Source organism: Notechis scutatus, chromosome 5 (assembly GCF_049901735.1).
Source record: "Notechis scutatus isolate UNSWTSFEM ecotype Mainland chromosome 5, rNotScu1.2, whole genome shotgun sequence".
Classification (NCBI taxonomy): domain Eukaryota; kingdom Metazoa; phylum Chordata; class Lepidosauria; order Squamata; family Elapidae; genus Notechis; species Notechis scutatus.
This window is the reverse complement of record NC_142013.1, coordinates 84,549,770-84,572,911: the sequence shown is the minus strand read 5'-3', so window position 1 is coordinate 84,572,911 and position 23,142 is coordinate 84,549,770. Positions and strand designations below refer to the sequence as shown.

At 36.8% G+C, this 23,142-nt stretch overlaps 1 protein-coding gene across 2 annotated transcripts in view; it reads left to right on the top strand.

The window, feature by feature from the left end:
- UXS1 (UDP-glucuronate decarboxylase 1) overlaps positions 1 to 23,142 on the top strand; it is a 49,606-nt gene that overhangs the window by 13,528 nt on the left and 12,936 nt on the right. The window contains exons 2-8 of one of the 2 annotated variants that reach the window (XM_087967205.1): positions 3,431 to 3,458; positions 7,962 to 8,013; positions 9,660 to 9,703; positions 12,777 to 12,837; positions 17,533 to 17,713; positions 20,140 to 20,244; positions 22,482 to 22,541. In XM_087967205.1, the coding sequence (XP_087823331.1) occupies positions 3,431 to 3,458; positions 7,962 to 8,013; positions 9,660 to 9,703; positions 12,777 to 12,837; positions 17,533 to 17,713; positions 20,140 to 20,244; positions 22,482 to 22,541 (531 nt within the window). The remainder of the gene's footprint in view (positions 1 to 3,430; positions 3,459 to 7,961; positions 8,014 to 9,659; positions 9,704 to 12,776; positions 12,838 to 17,532; positions 17,714 to 20,139; positions 20,245 to 22,481; positions 22,542 to 23,142) is intronic. The other variant, XM_087967206.1, reaches the window with a different exon arrangement.

Genomic DNA, 23,142 nt, shown 5'->3' with positions numbered 1-23,142 from the left:
AAATGGAGCTTGAGGAGGCCGCGCACAGCTTGTCTGGGCTCTCTTTTTGGCCACAATGGCCTCCTGCAGCCCTCTGCCAGTGAAAACGGAGCTCGGGAGGGCTGTGTGCAGCTTCCCCAAGCTCCATTTTCACTGACAGAAGTACCACGGGCCAGTCCTTCACTGTTTCCAGGTTGGGCCCACGGATCAGTTCGAAGCACCCAGTGGGCTGGATCCAGCCCCCAGGCCTTGAGTGTGACACCTCTGATGTAGAAAGTTCTGTATATATTCAAGAGAATAGCTGGAAAACCCTTATAGTTTGATCTCAAAGTATAGATATGGATACAATGATATTGGCATTACAGTTCCATCATTATTCCTCAGAAATCAGTTTCTTGTTCCAATTGAATACCTGGACAAAGCTTACTTCCAAAGAAGATAAAAAGTTATTCCAAAAAAAAAAAAAATAACAAGCTGTAATTACAAATACACAAAACCTTGTGATTCTCTATTTATAAAAATGCCAACAAGCTCTAGTGCTAGTGCAGAAAGTCATATGCATATATTCCTTATCCCACGACAAGCAAATTGGCATGCTATACATTTTGAATAAAACCTTATACCATTTTTTCCTTTTGCCAATTTAAAGATTTTTAGATGGAAAAATAAATAGATAATGTGTTTCCTTTGCCTCCTCCTCTCCTCCCCTCCGGTCTCCTTACCATGTTTAATTCTAGTAAAGATATCTTGGATCAGGGGTCTTCAAACTTGACAGCTTTAAGACTTTTGGACTTCAACTCCAAGAAATCCTCCTCCAGTCATGTTAGCTCAGGAATTCTGGGAGTTGAAGTCCACAAGTCTTAAACTTGCCAAGTTTGAAGATCCTTGTCTTGAATGCTTATAGTAGCTTAACATGCTTAAAGTAATGGTAGTAAAGTAAGCCTTAAAGTAAAATGCTTAAAGTAAAAGCAACCTTTTGTTTGATTTGGGAGGGTCATTTTATGAGCTTTATCAACAGAATTGATAGAATGGATAGTCTGTTCCCTTAAATCTAGAAATTGCTGATGGGTCTTCAAGAAGTTTTGGGACACCTTTAGGCTAAAGTGATGCAGAGTCTTGTTTCAAAAGCACACTTTTGAATTTGTTTTTTCAATGGCATTAAAAATCTATGTGGCAGGGACTTCTTGAGCTGTCAGAAATTCTAAATAGAGAATTCTGTCAACAATGTACCTGTTTCAGAAGATTTTCTTGGTCCTGGGGGATTTTTATTTGTATGGGTGTATTGTTCTGAATAGCAAGTAATCTATTTAAACTGGGTTTTATGTATATGGTGAACAGTTCAAAGCAGTGAGCTTGCATTATGTTTATAGATATGAGCATGGAATTGTCTTTACGTAAACATTTAGGTGAGGAAAAGTGAGAGGGAGATGTTTAATGTATTAAAGGCACACTCCCTAGTATAGTGGATTGTAGACATGATACATTGCAACATCTGTCAGGAAATTACAGCAGTTGAAGCAATTATATCTGCAGGCCATTGAATTGAAGAAGGCTATTTTAAAGCAGTGGTCCCCAACCACCGGGCCCCGGACCGGTACTGGTCCGTGGATCATTTTGTACCGGGCTGCCGGTTTGCTTGGGCGCTGCCATCTTGTTTCAACGGCGCTTGAGAAAGTGCTTCCGGGTGAGCTTGTCGGTCGTCGGTTGTTGGAAAGTGGCGTTTGGGTGCTGAAGGAATCCTCGCGCCTTAGTTTTGTCGAAGAGGGGGGGGCTTCAAATGAAGAGCCGTCCCGATGGCGGTGGAGTCTCGCGTTACTCAGGAGGAGATTAAGAAAGAGCCCAAAAAGCACAAAAAAGGTACAAAGGAGGAGTTGAAGGTGGCGGGGAGAAGCGGGGGACAGCTGGCTGGCCAGTCGCTCGGCCCGCCTTGCCTTGGTCATGCGTGCTGATGCTGGTACCGGTCCGTGGATCATTTTGTGATGCCGGTACCGGTCCGTGGTACAAAAAAGGTTGGGGGCCACTGCTTTAAAGTACTTTTAGCTTTCCAAATAATTTTGGATAATTTTAATTTTAAAAAAAATCTTTAATCTTCTAAAACTGTTTTTCTTCAATTTTCTGCAGAAACTGTTTTCTGCTTTTTTAAAAAGCTAAAGGAGTCATGCTTTTAAATTGTAGCCTTCTTGTGTTTGAAATATTTCATAACCACTATTTCCAAAATCATATTCATAATTTCATCAAATTGTAGAGGACCTCACCTTGAAATAGTAGCTATTTTATTATTTATTAGATATTGAAGGGCCACTAATTGTCATGCACTTCCATTGTCTAAAGTAGGGTCTTCAAACTTGACAGCTTTAAGACTTGTGGACTTCAACTCCCAGAATTCTTCCTCCATTCATGTTAGCTCAGGAATTCTGGGAGCTGAAGTCCACAAGTCTTAAACTTGCCAAGTTTGAAGACCCTTAGTCTAAAGCTACTTATATGTGTATATCTGGAGATAAATCAATGGAGCTTAACTTGTCATAAACGTATATATTTGGATGAAACATTAGCTAGAGCAGTGGTTCTCAACCTGTGGGGGTCGAATGACCCTTTCACAGGGGTCGCCTAAGACCATCGGAAAACACATATTTTCTCGGTTCTTAGGAACCGAGACACCGCTCCTCTATCCATTGGGGTTCACCACAACATGAGGAACTGTATTAAAGGGCCGTGGCATTAGGGAGGTTGAGAACCACTGAGCTAGAGAGTTCTAGATCAAAACTTTCCCTCTTTTCCATGAGATGTGATGAAACATAGTAGTCTGGATTCACAAGGTGGAGTGCATCCCAGGGGAATAAGACGCTATTTTATCCAGATACTTTGTGTGAGAGAAAGAGGATGAAGATTGCCCCTCCCCAGAGGTTCTTAAAGTATATGCTTGATGTAGATAGTAGAATGTTTCAGTTTGGCAAGGTTCTGTCTATAAGAACAATAAAGAAAATAGTTTGAAAGAATCACTACATGTCTTTCTTGATTTGGGGGTCTGAAATAAACTATAGCATCCAATGGAGAACAAATATTCCATTTGGAACAATAGCAATGACTGGCAAGAGTGATACCTGCAGCCAAAATTAAGATCTACTTGTTATATTTTGCTATATAGGTACTTCTGTGCTGAACAGTGCATGCTAACCTATCAATTCATAATTGTGCTTTAGATTATCAAGTAAATATTCATAGTTGACAGACATATACTCTTATATTTCTATTCTCTACTTCCAGGGTCAAGATGAATTAAAGTATACATAGTTGGTCACTTTTCAGAAAACCATTCCATTCCTGAAATAATAAATTGCATTAAAGCACATTACACATATAGAATTATTAGTGTCTTAAAACAAATGTATTATGAAATGATGCCAATTATTTTAAGCAATATTAATTAATGTTACTGTTCTCTTTTTTACAGCTGTATGGGGGAATGTGCTCAACATGAGGTAATATACACTTTTCTTGTATATCAGTATAGCTTTAACATGTATTTTTCTTTCAAAGTAAAAGGAAAACACTTTCTTCAACTTTGTTGCTTATTGCTAGAAAGGAAGATGGGAAAATGGTAGCTTGGTGTGATTCATTTCTGTGATGGGAAAGGTCACCTTTGTGGATGAGCTGAATATATGCATCACTTTTCCCCCTTTAAAGGGGCTGAACATTTTTATCAAGTACAGGATGTGGTAGTTCACATTTAAAGCAGGGGAAATGTTTCATCTAGAATTCCACATTTGAAGCAGGGAAAATATTCCATCCAAATTGTTCTGCTGGTCACATACCATATTTGCTTAATCTGAGAGATGTTAGTCTTTTAGAAAAAGAACAGTGAAGAATAAAAATAGAACAGAAAAACTTATATTAATCGGTCCCAACAAAATTAGTATTCTTGCTTCTTTTATTCCTCATTCTTTTCCAATTTTCCAACTATTAATTCCTCATATTTTTATAAACCTTCTTATTTCTTTTGTTGCCCCAAATCATTATTGCATTCTCCCTTCTGCTGAAAAAGATGGCTAGAAAGAAAATGGAAAGTGTATGCTATAATATACATTCCTTTTCCATTATAGTAAAGTTGTAACATTTCAAGAAATTTTGAATCCATAGTTTATGTTGGGAATCTGCTGTTTGTTGTTATGAGACTAGAATATTTTAAGCGTATTTTCTATATTATAATATGTTAAAGCATTAAACATATATATATTGTACAAATTGCCAAGTTTGAATGCTCATAATCCATAATACAAATGGTTTTCCATTTGTTTATTTTTTATTTTTAAAAAACATGAAGCAGAGTTCTTTGTAGCACTTCTGATTGTAAGGTAGAAACAAGCTATTGTATATATGAGGACATTCATTTAAGCACCTGCAAATCCTTAAAACAGTTGATCTTTTTTAGGGTTTTATAGCTGTTCCTACAATGCATTCTGAGGGGGAAAAAAGCATTTGCTTTGGAATTTAAAGCATGGCACAACCCTTTGGGAGATAATACATGCCCAGTATTAAGCATGAGATAGAAATTTATTTTAGGAAACAGCTCCTAGTTTGAGGATTTCTGAAGGATATATAGGTTATATAGCAGTGATGGCTAATCTTTTCGTTGCCGCGTGCCAAATGTACGTGTCTGTGCGCACGCGTGTCTGCACCCATAATGCAATGTGCGCGTGACCCAACTGTGCCCTTGTGCATGTGCACGTGACTCCCCGCCGCATGTGCATGCGTGTCCCATGCCTATGCGCATGTGTCTCCCACGTGCGGTCCACCCCCCACGCGTGCACAGCAGATATCAGCTGGCTGGCAGGAGGCACACATGCATGCACAGTGGACCTGATTTGGGGCGACAGCTCATATGCCAGCAGAGATGGCTCTGCGTGCCACTTCCAGCATGCATGCCATAGGTTCACCATCACGGTTATATATAGTTTCTATATAACCCTTCTTTGACACAGTCCCCTTGACTTCCTTCCACATCCTTTCCATATAGCTTGTATAGTATTCCAGCATTATCCTGTTGGTTTAGCTCCTTTCCAAGATATTTCTTTAGCACATGTTTTATCTATCTGTCTTGTACCTTGTTGAGAGGATTTTTCCAGAAATCTTCAAATTACGCCATTTAACTAAGTCAACCCTCACTGTGAAATGCATTTCAGAGCAAATATTTTGTAAGAGAATCTTTTAAGCAGTCCACATAAGGCCATTAGAGAGAATAAATCCATTCATCTTGTTTTCTTCCAAGCACTAATGTTTCTCAATGTAAATATTCTGGAATTGTCTCTAGGCATATTTGAGAAAGTAGGTTCAGATGAAAAGCGGTGACAAACCAAAAGGCACTTAGTGAAGGTTGTAACATTGTGTACTGTATATCTGAAGTCTACTCCAGATTTAGTAGTCGAACCCTGGAATTAGCCTTTTTATTTCAGGGTCCATCTCATGAGTTGGTGCTATGTCTCAATTAACCTCAGATGTGGGGTCTTGGGGGAGGGGGTAAATAAAAATTTAAATAAAATAAAAAATAAATTAAAATGGCTCATGTGAATGAACTTATCTCCTAAGATTTTTTAAAAAATTATTTCTATGCTTTCCATTTTTAAAAACATTATCTCCAACCCCACCCCACCCATTTTGGAATTCAGTGGGTCCCATCGAGGAATTCTGCATTGTTGCCCCATTGCAACCCCTTTTCTGTCCAGTACAGAGAATGGTGATAGTGATTCATTTAATTAAAATCTGAAGGAAATAGATTTCTTGCCTTAATGTTCCGGGTGAAGCATTTTTATACTTAATGTTTATCTTGCCTTTTCTGGTTGTTAGCTTTTTTCCCCCCTTTATTTATTTTCACAAGAGGTCAAAAGATTGCCGTTAGCTGCCAGGAACACTACATAATGAATAGCTATGTTTAGTACTGACTCTGACAATGCTATAAACATTTTTTTAATGCTCAATAGATAATTTTATGGAAAGACAACTTTTAACTCCCAGTACTGTTCTGATTCTAAAATTATTTGGCAGTCCTGTCTAAATTCTGTAGGACAAGAATTGCTTGTTTGATTTGTAATAGTGTTGACAAAACCTTTTGTGGGGAGGTTTTGTGATCACATATCTCAAAAGAAAAACAGCGTCATTTGACTTGCAGGACCTCTTGCGTAGGTGAAGGATCCTAAACACACCTTTACTTCTGTTAGGGCAATTAGAAACTAACTAACGCCATTTGGAATGCTTAAATGCAATACTCTGAGGTGTTACAATTACCACATATAGCTTTTGAGGTTTAACCACAAATCTTTCTATTTGCAGAATTCCATTTACATAAACAATTTTAAAGAAAGGTATTTGAACTTTATGTCATTGAGCCAATTAATTGCACAGGATAATCTTTAGAATCTGAGCAGGAAACAGATTGTATAAGAACTTTCATCCAAAGACAGAAATTTTATTTCAGCATATTGTCTTCCCTGTGTATTTCAATTGTTTTCCTGTTCACAGGATGGCAAGGCAGAAAATCATGATTTTAGTAATAGCTGCTGCTGAAGGAGGGACTTCGATTTTGAAAATGGCCTATAAAGAATAATATCTGAGAGATTTATCAAAGGGCATAATAGCTATTGCATAAGCAGTCTTCCAAAGTATACCCCTGACTTTTTTTGGGGTGCAGACAAAATGTATAATTGACTTTTAATAAATTAATAAATACTGTAAATACCTCTCACGCTATTGATTCTTAATTAAACTTCATTCTGTTCTTTCTCCAGGGAATGCTCGGAATGATAAATATCCTTAATTTATCCTCACAGCAGTCCTATGAAAATGTCTAGACCAGGGGTGTCCAACCTTGGCAACTTTAAGCCTGGAGGACTTCAACTCCCAGCAAAGCTGGCTGGGGAATTCTGGGAATTGAAGTCCTCCAGGCTTAAAGTTGCCAAGGTTGGACACCCCTGGTCTAGATTATGGAAGAACCTTTCTCTCTTCCCTCACACTGCCTGAACCATGGTCTTCCCTTTTGGTGCAGTGTTTTATTAGCTCTCAGAATGAGCTCTGAAAATGTCAAGAAAGCAGTATTATCCTACTCCTAAAATTGTCAATCTCTATGAATCTTCCATGCTCTTTTGATATCACAGTATTTTAAGTAGCCTATATGCTTTATTCTATCTGCTTTCTGGGAATTACTTTGAGTACCTATTCATACAGACCCTACCATTCTCACTAAATCAGAGTTGACTTTGTTATATTAACAGGATCTTACTTGCAACCTGGACATATAAAACAAACAAAAATAGATACTCCTAACATTCCTAGGTGATGCCTGTTGCCCCTTCAGATTTAAATAAATAAAATTGAAAAGCTTCAAACAGGCTTAACTTTGACATATTCTCTGGCTTTTGATTTACCTGACATATCAAGCTATTTTTAACTTCTTATACCCAACACATTGTGTAAATTGAACAGTGCATCCAATGAGTGACTGTGCTTTGAGTCTTGGTTTTAAATTTGCATCCCTGTTCTTCTCATTTATTTTTGTGGGGCAGATTAGGTGTTGAGTCAATGTTGACTAGTCCCTGCAGTTTTCTTAGCAAGATTTGAGAACTGTGATGGAAATAGCCTTGAGTTCCTGAAGAAAAGGCACCAAAAAGTAAATATTTGCTGACCTCTGAACTTCCATCATCATTCAGGCACAATGTTAAAATCTTACTTTAGCACTTCTGATTCATCTATTCATTCTCTTTTCACCCATCCACCTGGAAGGAGAAAATTAGAAATTATGGTGACATTTATGTTTGAACACAGACAAACTGTGGCCATGGATAATAGTTGGTGTGGTGACAAGTGGCTTCTTTTTAAAAGAACATTAGAACAAAAACCTTAACATAAATTCATAAGTTTATAATGTTTTATAACATGATTATATGGCTTGGCATGTTTAAAATGTTGCTTTCTTTCTTTGGCTTCCTATCCAGCAGGTTTATCCAGGATAATGGGGATCAAAAAGTAGAAAATAAAATTGAAGAGGTCAGTAGACTATGTTCTCTCTCTCACTTTTTTCTTGCCCTACTTCCTTTTAATATTTTGCTTTGCACTTTATTCTCTTAGTACTTCCTCTTGAATTGAAGTTTCTTTTCATTTCTTTCACTTGGAGTGGGTTGAAAGAAAAGATCAAGATGATTGAATGGTTCAAAGTGAACACATAATAATCAGGTGGAGTTATATTTGAAACTGTTGCAGCCGCCATCTTGATTTTTGTTTTTTAACCACATCCTTCCACTTGAAAACTTACAGAAATTCTCAACTCTACCCTGTAGACTCTCGTGTTGGTTGGGGTTGAAGGAAGATAATACATCAGTTCTTAAAATGTAATGCGTACTTATATGCCACATAAATAATCATATCCTGATCTTCAGATCAATTTTCTGTGTGCAACCTGTGTGTGTGTGTGTGTGTGTGTGTGTGTGTGTGTATCTGCGTCAGAATAGATGCATTCATTTTGATTGTATATTTTATCCTTGGTATTTTTAATTTTAAAGAGGCTTTTCTGTTGCTAAAATGCAAGTGGATTAGATCATGACTTCAATAATTTTGATGAAATCAATGAGGTTTATTTTTGTCATCAATATCAATTATTTAATTTGACCTGTTCAAAATATAACTACCATAAGTTTAGAGCTATCCCAATATTTTCAAAGGTGTGTGTGTGTGTGTGTGTGTGTGTGTGTGTGTAAAATATAATAACAACATTACATGGATGTGAACAGTGAAACATGTTTGAATCTTATAAATAAGTAAGTACTGTTAACAATATAAAATATCATTAGTATAACTTGCAAAAACCCATTCTGAATGTGTGACTGAAACATGAATGAATTCTAACCATTTTCTCTAGAATTACATTCATGATAACTGAATATAATATATTCAGAATATTTATGATATACATAGTATAATCATTAAAATGAGGTCCTTGGTTAACTCCCAGTGAACTCCACAGTTCTATTTACAAGTGTTGAAGGACTCTTTGGAGGACCTTTGGGTGTAGAGGGCAAAAAAAAAAAAATACCAAAAGGGAGTCCACTTACAGTAATGTTTTCTATATCTGGAGTGCATTGTAGGAGCTCAGTTTTGGAAAATTTGGTTTTTTTTAAAAAAACATGGGTGATAAACTTAACATTACAACTATGGAAGGTAGCAAAAAATGTGTCAGAAGGGAGTGTCAAGTGATTTGAAGGGCAGGAATGAAGGCAGGTGCCACAAGGGTTGCTGTTTGCCATAACGAGAGGGTGAGTATTTAAAGAAAGCAAGCAGGCTAACCAATGGTCAGTTTATTTTATTTACTTATTTATGAAATTTATACGTCGCCAATCTCTCCACTGAAAGCAACTCCGGGAGGCTATTGATCACTTGCATCTTTGTGCAGTAACTTGATTAGTTGGATGTTTTCTATGCTGATCTATGACCATAATAAAAATTTGATTTGTTGTCTTTGGGGATTGGACTATGTCCTTTATTTCTACCCCTTTGAAATTGGAGAGATTCTTATTAAGGGATTGGCAACATAATATCCCTGAAATATTTAAAATGGCTTACAAAGCCTCTATGTCTACCAATTGTAATTTTAAATGGAAAATATATTTATAAAAAATTAATTTTTACTTTTCTTTTAGGTTATTGCACCTCTAAGGGAAAAGATCCGAGAATTAGAGAAAAGGTATGTTGATTTGTGCTTTCAATAGATCATCTTTTGTTTATTTTAAGTTACGGCATGGAGCTTATGTCAGAATATTTGATCAGAGTGCCATCCTGCTGTACTGAAAGAAGGTCTGTAGGCAATAAATGCTACCGTCTCTAATGGTAACATTAAGTACAGATAGCCCTCAGTTAATGGCTGCTTCATTCAGCAATCATTCAAACTTGGAGACAGTGCTGAAAAAGTAGATACACGACCAGTACTTAAACTTATAGCAGTCACAACATCTCTGTGGTCATGTGATTGTAATTCAGGCGCTTGGCAACCAACACGCATTTATGGCCATCACAGTGTCCCATGGTCATGTGATTGCCATGTTTGTATTTCACAGCTGGCTTGCAATAAGCAAAGTCAATGAGAAAGCTGGCAGGAAGTTGCAAGTCACAATCCCATGATCTCAGACTTAACAATGGTGGGGATTCACTTAACCGCAGCAAAATTGTTATACGTTGGGCATGGTTATGTGACTTTCTGTGGTGGTCTAGATAGGGATATATCTTAGCAGCAGAAAGTAGTTGCAAGCTATCATTGGTGGCTTATCAAACTAATCACATCATCCTGTGGAAGTTTATTCTAAAGTTCTGCTGTGTTCAGTGAGATTTATTCTTCAGGTAAGTACAAATGGATTTGCAGCCTAAAATACAAGATTCCCTTCTGAAGGACAAGAATTTAGAGTTCAATACAACAGCATAACATTAAAGGAGGAAGGTAAAACTAAATAGGTTCTTTCTTTAATTCTCTTCTGGAAGTGCCAGCACATCATGATTTTTGAATATATTAATATTTGGAGTTTGTTTTGAAACTAAATACATACTAAATTTTGCATACAGTAAACTTCAGCAGTCAACATTGATTGACCATATCTGTCATCTCAAATCTCTGGAAATTTTTGACATTACAATTACATGCAGTATATTCTAAATTCCACTAATCAAGTATTTTTTATAAGGTATCTATTCCAAATTGAATGCTGAAATATAAATAGAGGCTTCAATATTAGATTCCAAATATTTTTAAAAATCTTACATTTAGAGATGTTTTGGTTGTGTAACAGATTGAAAACAAATCATTGCAGTTATTTTAATTCTGAACTGAACTTAACTTAATGTGGAAATCACAATTTAAATATTATTGTAAATTAAATACTAAAACTATCAGCATTTTTAGTGTTGTTTAGCATGTTTGCATCTATGACAGCATGTAGAAGCAGTATTATTGTAAACTGCAAGTGCATTTTTACACCAAACCAGCATTTCTTTCTTTTCATCCACTAAGAAAGACAGAAGCTGCAAATGAAAAATGCGTCGTAAACAAATATTATTTAACAATTCAAGCGATTATTATATTGTATTATTATATAAGATAGATGTTGCAGAAATCTAAAAATCATTTCCTATTTTGAAAAACCAAATTGATATTTCAGTATTTAGTAGGCAGAGTTGCAGAGGGCTATTTCAGATCTGAATATGAAGTTCTCTCTCTCCATTTCAAAGTTAATGCATGACATTGTGTTGGTAATTTTTATCCATGCTGGAATCAATAATGTCTATTAGTGTAATTGGATAGAAAATCTCCCTGCTCCAGTCTTAGAATCATCCAGACGTAATATTCTCTACACCTTCTTAGAGAGATGCCTTCCAAATTGTATCTTATCTATATTGCTTCTTTCGGAAAATTAGATTTCTAAATAGTCCCTATAGTGAGTGAATTATAAATATGGAATAAATCAAATCTAAGATAATGAATCTCTCAGAAGCACTAATGATATTCTAGCCTGACAGAATATTTATTTAGGATATCACCTGTGTTTTCTTTCCAAGTATGACTATTGAGCTAATACAAACCTTTAAATATTTCTCCCAGTATGCTGATAAATGACTCTCCATACATGCTGTAAATGCATTATCTTATTCTTCTATACTCTACAACAAAGCAAGGATATATTAAACGATTTTTGGTGTCTCTGTTAGTGTTGCTGTGTTGTTTGTGCACAAGACGAGTTTTGCTAGTTTAATACATTTGAGCATCTTGAGTTTGGCTGTGGATGGTGGAAGTATACACAACCTTGTTAATAAATTTCACAACACAGTCTGAACATATTCTTGAGATCCGGGTTGGGGCAATTCATACATCAGCAGAAACCTCTGGGGCTCCTTCCCATGCTATTTCAACAATGTCTAGATCAGGGGTGTCCAACCTTGGCAACTTTAAGACTTGTGGACTTCAACTCCCAGAATTCCTCAGCCAGCACAGCTGGCTGAGGAATTCTGGGAGTTGAAGTCCACAAGTCTTAAAGTTGCCAAGGTTGGACACCCCTGATCTAGATGGTAGAAGTACGTGTGGAAGGCTAAGATCAGTTTTCTTTTCCAGCTGTACAATGGAACAGGTCAAGGAATTAATGTTAATGAAAGGTATCCATCACAAAGAAGTCCTGCTTAATTTTAAGTATCTGTTGTTTCTTCTGATATAGGAGAAGATAGGTTGGAGTGGCCTAGACAGCTCTTAAATAAAAATAAGTAAACGCTAGCAGGATGTGGAAAGAGACTAACTGACTCTGCCAAACAACCAAAGAAGTATTAACTCTTTTTTCTTCTCTTATGAAATGCCACAATTATTTAGAGACAGATTTCTTTTGCTGTGGCGAATATTTGTAACAATTTTCCTGTACATACTTTCAATGATACTTTGAGCCATTAAACATATTCAAAACATTTTTGGAGATTATTAACCACATTTTTTCCTATTAATACTTTATTAATAATTCTAATTCTAATTCTAATTCTAATAATAATAATAATAATAATAATAATAATAATAATAATAATAATAATAATAATAATAATAATAATAATAATAATAGTAATTTATTAATAATTAAAATATTTCATAATCTAGATTTTTTTTAAAAAACCATGAAGGACAGGAAGCAAGGAAGTGCTTTGGTTGAGAAAAACTAATATTTAATGAACCTTACAATGCTTACAACCTTTACTGATGTGTTGTTTCAATTTTTCCATTTTGAAATGCTTCATAGTTTTACTCAGAAGTACCCACCAGTGAAGTTCTTATCTGAAAAGGATCGTAAAAGAATTTTGGTAAGTTCAGAACTTGCTTGAGGCTAATCAGTTATTCTCAGTTTTTTCAAATAAAATTAATGAAAACAAAGCTGGAAGTGGGTCCAAACTGAAAAGAAAATCTCTTACTTTGTGAAAAATTGTACAGGGATCCAAGTCAATCTTTTGCTGAGCTTACGCAAGCTTGCATGTGTCAACCATGATGCCATTTTGGAGCACCTTCAGGGCTGCCACAGCAGGGCTGGTTGTAGCTGTGGGAATGAGAGGAGGGAGTTAGAGATAGCTGGGGCAGTTTGGTGGAGGAACTGTTTATTTCTGGTTTGGTTCCTTTGGTGAGCATCCTTACAGGCTGTCCCACTGACCCTTAGTGCTGTTTCCAATCAAATGCAAGTTAACTAACTGTTTCCATGATTTCTAAGGTTTGCCCAGTTCAGAGAAGAAACAATGTATGGAGATTAGCCTTTGCTTAATATATTGCTGAAAAGGGGAATTGATTGAGCAGTGCTTCGGTTGATATTCCATGCAGTTAAGAACCTCTTAGAAGCTACTGTTTGTAATCTTAAAAGAGAAAGCGATCATAAATAAAAACCCCATAAATCAGGGGTCCCCAACCACCGGTATGCGGACCGGTACCAGGCCGCTGGCTTGCTGGGCGCCGCCATCTTGTTTTGATGAAAAAGTGCTTCCGGTGAGCTTTTCCGGGTAGAAAGGTCACCGGAAGCACTTTTTCATCAAAACAAGATGGCGGCACCCAGCTGATGTCGGTACCGGGCCGCGCCATAAAAAAGGTTGGGGATACCGGGCCGCGGCGTAAAAAAGGTTGGGGATCACTGCCATAAATGATTAGTCATAAGACATGTGCATTTCTGTATTAAAATGGGGGGGTTAACAGGCTTGAACTTGGTATTTGCAGAAGTGATACTTTTAATTTCATCTTCTCTGAGTCTATCAATGAATAATGCAGTGTGATTATATTCATTGGAGCGATGCTTCGTGTGATGCCTCTAATGAGATCCTTCTATATTCTGGAACAGTAGCCGGTGAACCATATAAGTGAGCAATTTCAGATGCATTCCAGCATATTTTTAATGTGGCCACTAATACAGTTGTTTAAAAAAAACCAGACAAATATTATTTATGTTAGCTAAAATGTAAGCTATACGGAAATAATACATGATTACCATCAATGATGCGAGATTAAGCCCTTCTGGAAACATTTCTAGTATTTTCTTTTTCCATTGGAAAATATTAACCTCATATCTTTGACTCTGTGCCAATTGCTTTACATCACTCATGGTAATTTGAATAAAATAATTTCCATCCAAAATTTGACAAAGGCTGTCGCTAAGCACTCTTTAAACCTACATCACAATGTAATGTGGCCCTAATCAACAAAACCTTTACCTTGTTTCACCTTTCGCTGCTTAGTAACCTCTCTCAGCCTCTTTCCATGGTACTGGTTAAAATGCTTTCAGACCTTCAGACCTGTGAACAGGCCTCAGCATGTTCCAAAGTATCCAATCAGGTACCTTTTCAGTATCTTCCAGATTGGCAACTTTGGTGCCAATCAAATTAGTGACCTGTTCTAGAAGCTCTTCATCTTTTTATTGGGTGGGGGGAAGGGCTGACCCGAAGCATTTCCAGTTGACGGAAACAGCTTTGTTGTGATGAATCACACCACTTTTGGCTTTAGAGCAAATTGCATCTCCATTATAACACAAATATTTTTTAATATTTCATGCACACCTAATATCAGTTTTCAAAGTTCAGTGAAATAATTATGCAGAAGAAAAAGTGCAGAGCTCTTGTTTCCTATTCTCAGGCTCTACTCACAAAAAAATAATTACTTTCATAATTTAAATGTCCTAAGGGAAGTTCTGTAAATGTTTCCTTCATTGATCATATTGTGTTAATGCAGACATTTGTGGTGGTGTTCAAATACCTTCTTAGATATAAGACATACATTAGATGGCAAACATATGTATGATTCTCATACTATCTGATATAAAGGAAGTAACATGTAAAATGGAACAGATTTCAACTGTGCAAGGTAATGCTTCTACATTTATACAGTATTGTATTTTAAAAGAACAGGAAAGTGCTAAAATACCATGTTTTTCAGACTATAAGACACTCCGAAGTATAAGATGCACCTAGCTTTTGGGAAGGAAAACAAGAAAAAAAATCTGCCTCTGCTCCCAGCAATTTGCCTCCTTGCAGCAAACAGCAAACAGCCTGGTCAGCTTCAGCACAGCCCGATTTAGCACAAACAGCTGATTGTTGCTTGGATCGGCTTCCTGACGATCAGCTGTTTCAGGCTGCAGGGATCGCCATCGCCTATTGCTGCCTCCGCATGCCCCATTTTCGGCCTCCACAAGCCCGTTTTTGGCCTCTGCACACCCCATTTTTGGCCCGTTCCGATCCCCGCCACCTGGAATGGGCCAAAAATGGGGCATGCAGAGGCCAAAAATGGCCTGCGCGGAGGCCGAAAACGGGATGCAGAGCCAAAAATGGGGCATGCAGAGGCAGCAAAAGGCAATGGTGATCCCTGCAGCCTGAAACAGCTGATCATCGGTAGGTCTATCCAAACAACAATCAGCTGTGTGTGCTACATCAGGCTGTGCTGAAGCTGACCGGACTGTTTGCTGTTTGCTACAAGGTAGCAAATTGCTGGGAGGCAGAGGCCGAAGGGTGGGGCTGCTGGGTGGGCGAGGCTTTGGCAACATTCACTGTATAAGATGCACAGACATTTCCACCCACTTTTTTGGGGGGGGAGTGCATCTTAAACATCGAAAAATATGGTAGTTCATTTTCGAGACCAAAGAATATACACAATGGGGAGATTTTGCTTAGCCATGACTCCAGGGGAGAGTACAACAATCACAACTTTGAAGACAGATCATAAGTACCTTTTGGGGAACTTTGAATAATCATTAAGCAACTTGTTACAAATGAATGAATGAATGAATAGTTATGTTCATAAATCATAATATGTGTTGATAATAGTCTCTGTGGCATCAGAGGTTGGATGATGAATCCTTTTGAGAAGCATTTTATTTTCTCTAAAGACATCTATCTGTCTTACCAAATCAGGTAGGGTGGACAAATTCTTTTATCATGTTCTGTTGCATGCTCTTCCTCCACAAATCTAGTACAGATCTAGTAGCTTTTGTGGTATGATTATTTTTAAAAATGCTGTACTCAGTTTCATGAACACTTCTAATCTGGCATCTGGAACCTTTTAACGAGAATTTACTTTAAAGAACATTTTTCCTACTGCCAAATTTTTGAACATTGTGGGACAGTAGTTGATGACCTGGATCCTTTGGGGTCCTTGGATCATGTGGATAGGAAATAGAATTTCACTTGCACGTTGCTAACTGGAACAATTTGTGGCATATCCTACAATGCTTTTGGGAAGACTGCAAACCCTTGTCATAATGCTGAGAGCTCTCAGTGTATTTGGAGGGCACCAGATTGGAGATATTTGCTGCAATAAGCAATTGTTCCACTGCACCAGGAGTTAGTTAGTTTAGTTGCAAACATTGCTATTGATTGCTTGTATTAGGTAGACACACTTTTAACATAGTTTAAAATAAATAAAATAGATCGTTATAGGTTTTTTTCTTTTGTTTACTTTATCAGCCATTTTAACTAAATAATATTAAATAATACTGAATTATAATTTTTAAATGGGCTGACTTATCAAATTCAAATAGAAAAATATTCCTTTTTTTACTCCACATGCAATTTTCTACCCACCCACTCCTTCGATGCATTTTAACATTGTAAAAGACAATAATTAACAAATAAATAGTCAAGTTGGCATATGTTCAAGACTCATCCACTATTAGTTATTTGGAATATCTGCAATCACTTTAGAATCACAGCTGCTCTGTAGCTTGTCTTGGTTGAATACCAAAAATTGGCTCTTACACAGTTGATCCTTAGGAAATTGTCATATTAAACTGAAGCCCATTTGTTTTCTTCACAGTTCAATAGTGCACAGTTATTTTCTATGGTCTTTGGAATGTTGTGGTAATTAGGACTTCTAAATGGTACCAACTAAAGATCTTTGTATTTCTATGACAAACTAGATGACCTATAATTTTCCCCATTATCTGTGCAAAATTGATGAGAAGGCTTAAGGAAAATCACGACTGTATGGGCCTTTGCTCAAAATGTAGTTCTGTTTAATCCCTTTATTTAATAGTGCAATAGTAGCTGTGGGAAGAGGCCTCTTAATGAAGATAGTGATGCAACAGTTTTGGACCTCCTGTCTGTATTATAATTCTTCTGTGAACAATCTGGGTCTGTATTCCTCTTCTGTTCTGTCAGCCTCCATATCTTCATGAAAAGCTTGCATGTTAAGCTGGCAAAATCCTCTGTTTGGTTAAAAATGATGTTCCCAATATATACGAAATATATCCTACACAATGTGCAAATATACTGTATTGGGCCCTAAAGTCATACTTCTCTTCCTATATCTTACTTCACTTCTTTGCTAAACTAAAGGGAAAGATGAGATTGTAAACGTTAATATCTTCAGTTTGTTTAATTGATCAGAAATAAATACTTGTGTGTGGCTTCTCAGATGCTAAAATGCTAAAAGAATGCTGAATGCTGTTGTTCTTTTATGTAATGTTTATGGACTTTTTGTCTGGTATTTTCATTTAAAATAGAAGAAAAATTTATATGCAAACTGTCCTAATGCAGATAACTGGAGGAGCAGGGTTTGTGGGTTCTCATCTTACTGACAAACTAATGATGGATGGCCATGAAGTTACAGTTGTGGACAACTTCTTTACGGGCAGGAAAAGAAATGTGGAACACTGGATTGGCCATGAGAACTTTGAACTGATTAATCATGATGTCGTAGAGCCCCTGTACATTGAAGGTGAGTATTTTGAGACACACATGACACTAAGGAATAATTGTCTTTGCATGAAGTGCTTTCTCTGTGTGGTTGGAATGTCTCTACAGTAGCTTCTTCTACCTGGTATCCTCAAGGTGTGTTCAATCTCATTTTCCATAATCTTTAGACACCACAGTGTATACTGAGTGATTATTGTGGTATTTTGCATTCAATTAGAGGTTTGATGTTTTTTCTTTCAAGACTAAAGCAGATTGTTTTGATCTTATTGGAGATGTATGATGTGTTCTGAACATTGCAGAAATTTTTAGAGCTTGAAATGTTTTGAATCTGATATGATATGGACATTCATATTTCGATCTGTTACCATCAGGGAGGCATTATAGGTGTCTTAAAATGAGGACTAATAGATTGAGAAACAGTTTCTTTTCCAAGGCAGTAATTGTCTTGACTCAAACAGTGCATTTGTGACTTAGTCCTATTATTATTATAATTATTTTAATTTTTAAACTCTGTAGTGTGATTTCGATGGGTGTTTGGGGCACTGTGCTGGACTAGCTTTCAAATTTCATTGTATTTGTGGAATGCAATGACAATAAAGGTATTCTAAGATATACTAGTGAATTCACCCTTACATGGAGAGCTGTGTATATTAGCTTGTACAGGCAATTGTCATTGGAAGTATTGAAATTCCTAGAGAACTGATGTGGTGGATTGCGTTTTCTACTAATTATACAGGTATATGATTAATGTAACTAGAGATCTTGCCAAATTAGGGTGGCCTTGGTTTTAAATTGAACAAATTTCCAAGTTCTCTAATTTTTTTCCAATTGGAGTCAATTTGGCATGGATCATGGCAAGTAGGGAATTTGCCCTCCACCATTCATGCATCTGAGGATTCAGAGGTTACAATGTTGCCTTTCTTCATTGTGATTTGAAATCATATGGAGATGCCATCCTGGAATGCCTGGTCCTGATTTTTAGTACAGATGAGAGCTTTAAGTATCCTAAGAAAAGAAGAAGGAGCACCATTGTTCTTTTAATGATGGAGCATAGGAACAAGGCTTTTCATTGAGAATGTTACCCCTGGGTTTAATATATTTTCCATCTGGTTCGATCCCCTTTACCTGATTTCATCTGCAGGTTTATTCTATAATATTTTGTTTAAAGAATCAGATACTTCATAGTGCAAAGTACAGTAGCTTCATAGTACAAAGTATCTTCTTCATCAGTCTATAACAAAATGAAAAAGTACCACTGATTGTAATTCTTGAATTGGCAGAAAAAAATATTCATCCAAGTGACTTTTGGAAAGAAATTCATAAGGAACCTGTTGGTATTGTGAATGTTTTATAAACATTTTTGAAACATTCATTGGGAAATAGTGACCCAGGACTTGAAGAATTACTTTGTGCTTTTTTAAAGCTGGGTAGCAACTATTTTTTTTTAGCTTTAATCACCAACTATTATATTTATTACATTCAAAGTTTGCATTTCCTAATTATGGTATTCTTTTTTTTCCTTCTGTTTCTGGTTCTTGTCTCTAGAATATCTCATTGCTTTCTAAAGCTCCTGGTTCTTCTGCTGAGTGGTGGAGGCTTTTCCTTCCTTTGGCTTGCTCAAGTGCATACTTCAGCCCTGCATGTTTATTTTCTGATTTTTGAGAAAGTCCTCAGTCCCAAGCAGTCTGTGACTGTGGATGAGGGCTTAAAGAACTGACTACCTGGCAGAGCTGGTTGTCTTATTATATCTACTGTGGAAATGGCCTCTTCATGTTTACAACTGCTTTTTCTAGCTATCTATCTCAATCTGCTTTCTCAAGATGCATCTTGCCTACATGTGCATGTAACCTAATACAGAAAATCTTGCAGTTGAAAAATAGCTTTCACCTGTGCAAATTAATCATCCGATAATAAACTGGATGGTAGCTTGAATTTTCCACAGTATCTTTGATGTTCTGCTCTTCAGCAAAATGAGTTTACCTTGTTTCAGCTTTGATTACCCTACACCAGAGGTCTCATTCTCGCGGCCCACGGGCCAATTGTGGCCCGCAGGACGATATCCTGTGGCCCCCACTGTGATATGAAAGTATAATATTAGTGCGTTCTCCATGTGTCGCTATCTGGCTAAACACTTCTATGTGCGGCCCAGCCTCACCCAGACTCTGCCTCCAGCGGCCCCAAAGTAAATTGTGTTTGAGACCCCTGCCCTACACTATAGAGCAGAACCTATGAACTAACCTAGAACTCCTAGATGTGTAACTTGCATTCTAATTCTGATTCTTTTAGGATATTAGTTACAATAATAAACGGGGTTTGACGTGCATGTATCTAAAACTGAAAAGTAATGTTATTATTTTGTTGAATCTCAGAATTTTTTTAATCATTTAATGTAAAATAAATCAATCCCTCTCCCTCCCCTCTCCCTTTACCTCTTTACTTTTTTCACAGTGGACCAGATTTATCACTTAGCTTCTCCAGCTTCTCCTCCAAATTATATGTATAATCCCATAAAGACATTAAAGACAAACACAATTGGAACATTAAATATGTTAGGTGAGTATAAAGTTTAAGTGCAACATTATTTTCATGTTTACTTAGGAAAGATAAAACCCAGCATTCTCATGTAATTTTTCCATTGTCGTGTCTGTCTGTAGTTGGTATATTGTTGCATATTGATCTGAAATGCTAAAAAAGAGGTTCTGAGCTGAACTTAGCAGTTCACACAACATGCTAAGACAAAATATGGTTTTGCAACAGACAAGCAGCATGCTGATACTTGCCACATTGCATATACTTGTTCAGGAATTCAACTTGAAGGTAGAGTTGACAATCCACTTGTGGAAGGGAATGCAGCCTGCACCAGCATGTGACTCATTCAGCCGTAAATTCTTGGTTGTCAAAGACCCCATTTACAATTTTGAATAAAGTTGAGGGCACCATAGTGTACGAAGACACATTATGCATATAGACAAGTTGAGAGTTTAAAGCAGCTTCTTTTAAGTATTGCAGAGGATTTGGCATGATTGAACGTTGTATTGTCAGTTTTCAACAATCATGATCAACATGGACTCCAGAGTTGGCAAAAAGGGGGCCTTCAGCTGTCAATTGCCCAGCTTGTCTTAGCCGTGTGAACGTGTGTATGCGCTTATACCTTTGTGTATGCAAGAACTTAGACCTAACCAGAACAAAGGCATATCGAGCTTGTACATGCCAACATGATGGTTCAAGCAGCCCTTATAACAGTGGCTGAATTGCCAAGAGGCTATTCTTAATAGAAAATGTAAGCAAATATCCATGTCTAATACAATTTCAAATTATTTCCATTCCACTGAGAAATTTAGTTTTGAAGCTGTTACCAAAGTACTTACTATAATAATACCAAGGCAATTCAGCCCATGCTAATCATTGAAAGTTGTGACAGAGTGCAGTGGGAAGGAATTCACAATTGCTTTGGCTCAGATAGCAATGAATATTCAATAGTGCAGAGCAAAAAGACAATTTTATGATAAAATGTTCAAGGTAAATCACTAAGTATTGGCTCAGAAGTAGAACAGAACATTCAGAATAGAACAGAATATTCCCCAGTAATATTCCTCGGTGTATCTACTTTAAAGAGATAAATCTTAATCTTTTTATTTAGAATAAAATTGTGCAATATAATTGAAACGTAGCTGGGGACACATTTGGAATTTTATCATATTAAAAAATAGTTGCAACAGGTAGAAAAATGGTGTAATTGAGGACATGGCCATTCATAAAAGGTCATTTGCCAGAAGGCATATTGACCCCCCCATACCAAGGCATATTGATTCCTCTTAGCCATCCCAGTGGGACCACTGCAAACCAGTAGGAGGGGTGCTTTTATTTATTTTATTTTATTTATTCAGTTTCTGAGGCCTCCCATCTCAATTGCAGCTTACAATTCAATATAAATATTTATCTCTATGTATGTAGGTGTATATATGTACACACACTAAAATTAAAACAGGCATTTTAAAACAAAAACAGAATAGTGCAGAGAGCCTAGTGGATTTCTATAGAAGTGCCTGGGAATGGTTTGGTACCTCTAGGCTCCAAGTTGATATTCCCTGTCTTAAAAAGTTGATTGTTCTGTTAAGAATTAAGCCAATAGTTCTCTACTTTGGCCACTTGAAGATGGGTGGACTTCAACTCTCAGCCAGTTTTACTTTGCTGGCTGGGGAATTCTGGGAGTTGAAGTCTATCCATTTTCAAGTGAAAACAACTGTATTAAGTAATTATAGTTGGATTATTCATCTGTATACACAAATATGGTTAAAGCCATTTATTATAATGGATTCGTATATCCTTTGTTTTGTAGCCTTCAGCCTTGATGTTCTTGATTTTTTTAATGGCAGGATGAGAATACACTTTTAATTTTCACCACAGGTCACTCATTCATTCATTTTATTACATTTCGGTTTGTAGTCCTTTCACAGAGGCTAGAACCAAAGGGGCAGAAAGATATGTGATATTTGGTGCAAACAACAATAAATTCCAGATTATAAATCATTTTTTATCTGCCTGTGCTAATAATATAATGAACCCTCACAGCAAAGAAATAATATATAATATTATCTGGCTACATGCTCTTCCAAAAACTCTTAAAACTTGTACAGATTTTCTTGGCATAGTTAAATGCTTCTTGAATCACGTCAGCATTTGTTCTGTCCTGAAAGAAGTGTCAACGTATAGTATTCTACTTCAGGGTTGGTTGAAGTAAAATAAAGGTATCTCTGCTCCTTTTAAAACCATGTCTTCTTTTTGTTAAGGTTTAGCAAAACGCGTTGGAGCCCGTCTTCTCCTTGCATCCACTTCTGAAGTTTATGGAGGTAAGAAGAAGTGATTAATCTGGGAAGTCCTACTTCATAACGGCCTTATTGATTGCATCGATTTTTCCCACCTTGCTTGTCTTCCAGTTAAAGTATTAACAATTTGTTTGTTTGTATCTTGCAAGAAAACATATCCCAAACACCTTCCTTCTCCTATTTCCTTTGAGGTGGATGGGCTTGAGGGAATGTGACTGCCAAAAGTTACCCGGCATGGCTAAGGCGAGACTTGAACTCATGGTCTCCTGGTTTCTAGCCCGGTGCCTTAACCACTAGATCAAACTGAATCTCCATAGATAATTGGCTGTATGGGTGATGAAGATCCATAGATAATTGGCTGTATGGTGGTGATGATGACTGACAAATCATATTTTCTGTAATGCTACTTTACTCTTTAATTATGAGTTACTGTAACTTGATTACATTCAACTTGGCATATTGTTTTGTTCTGAGTTTGGCATCCTGGTGCCATCAAGATGTTCAGATTACAGTTCCCATATTCCCTGACCAATAGCCATCTTAATGGAGGCCTATAAGAATTGTGATCCAATTATAACAGATAAGGTTTGTTTGCTAAGCCATGGTGTAGATATGCCGAACAGTC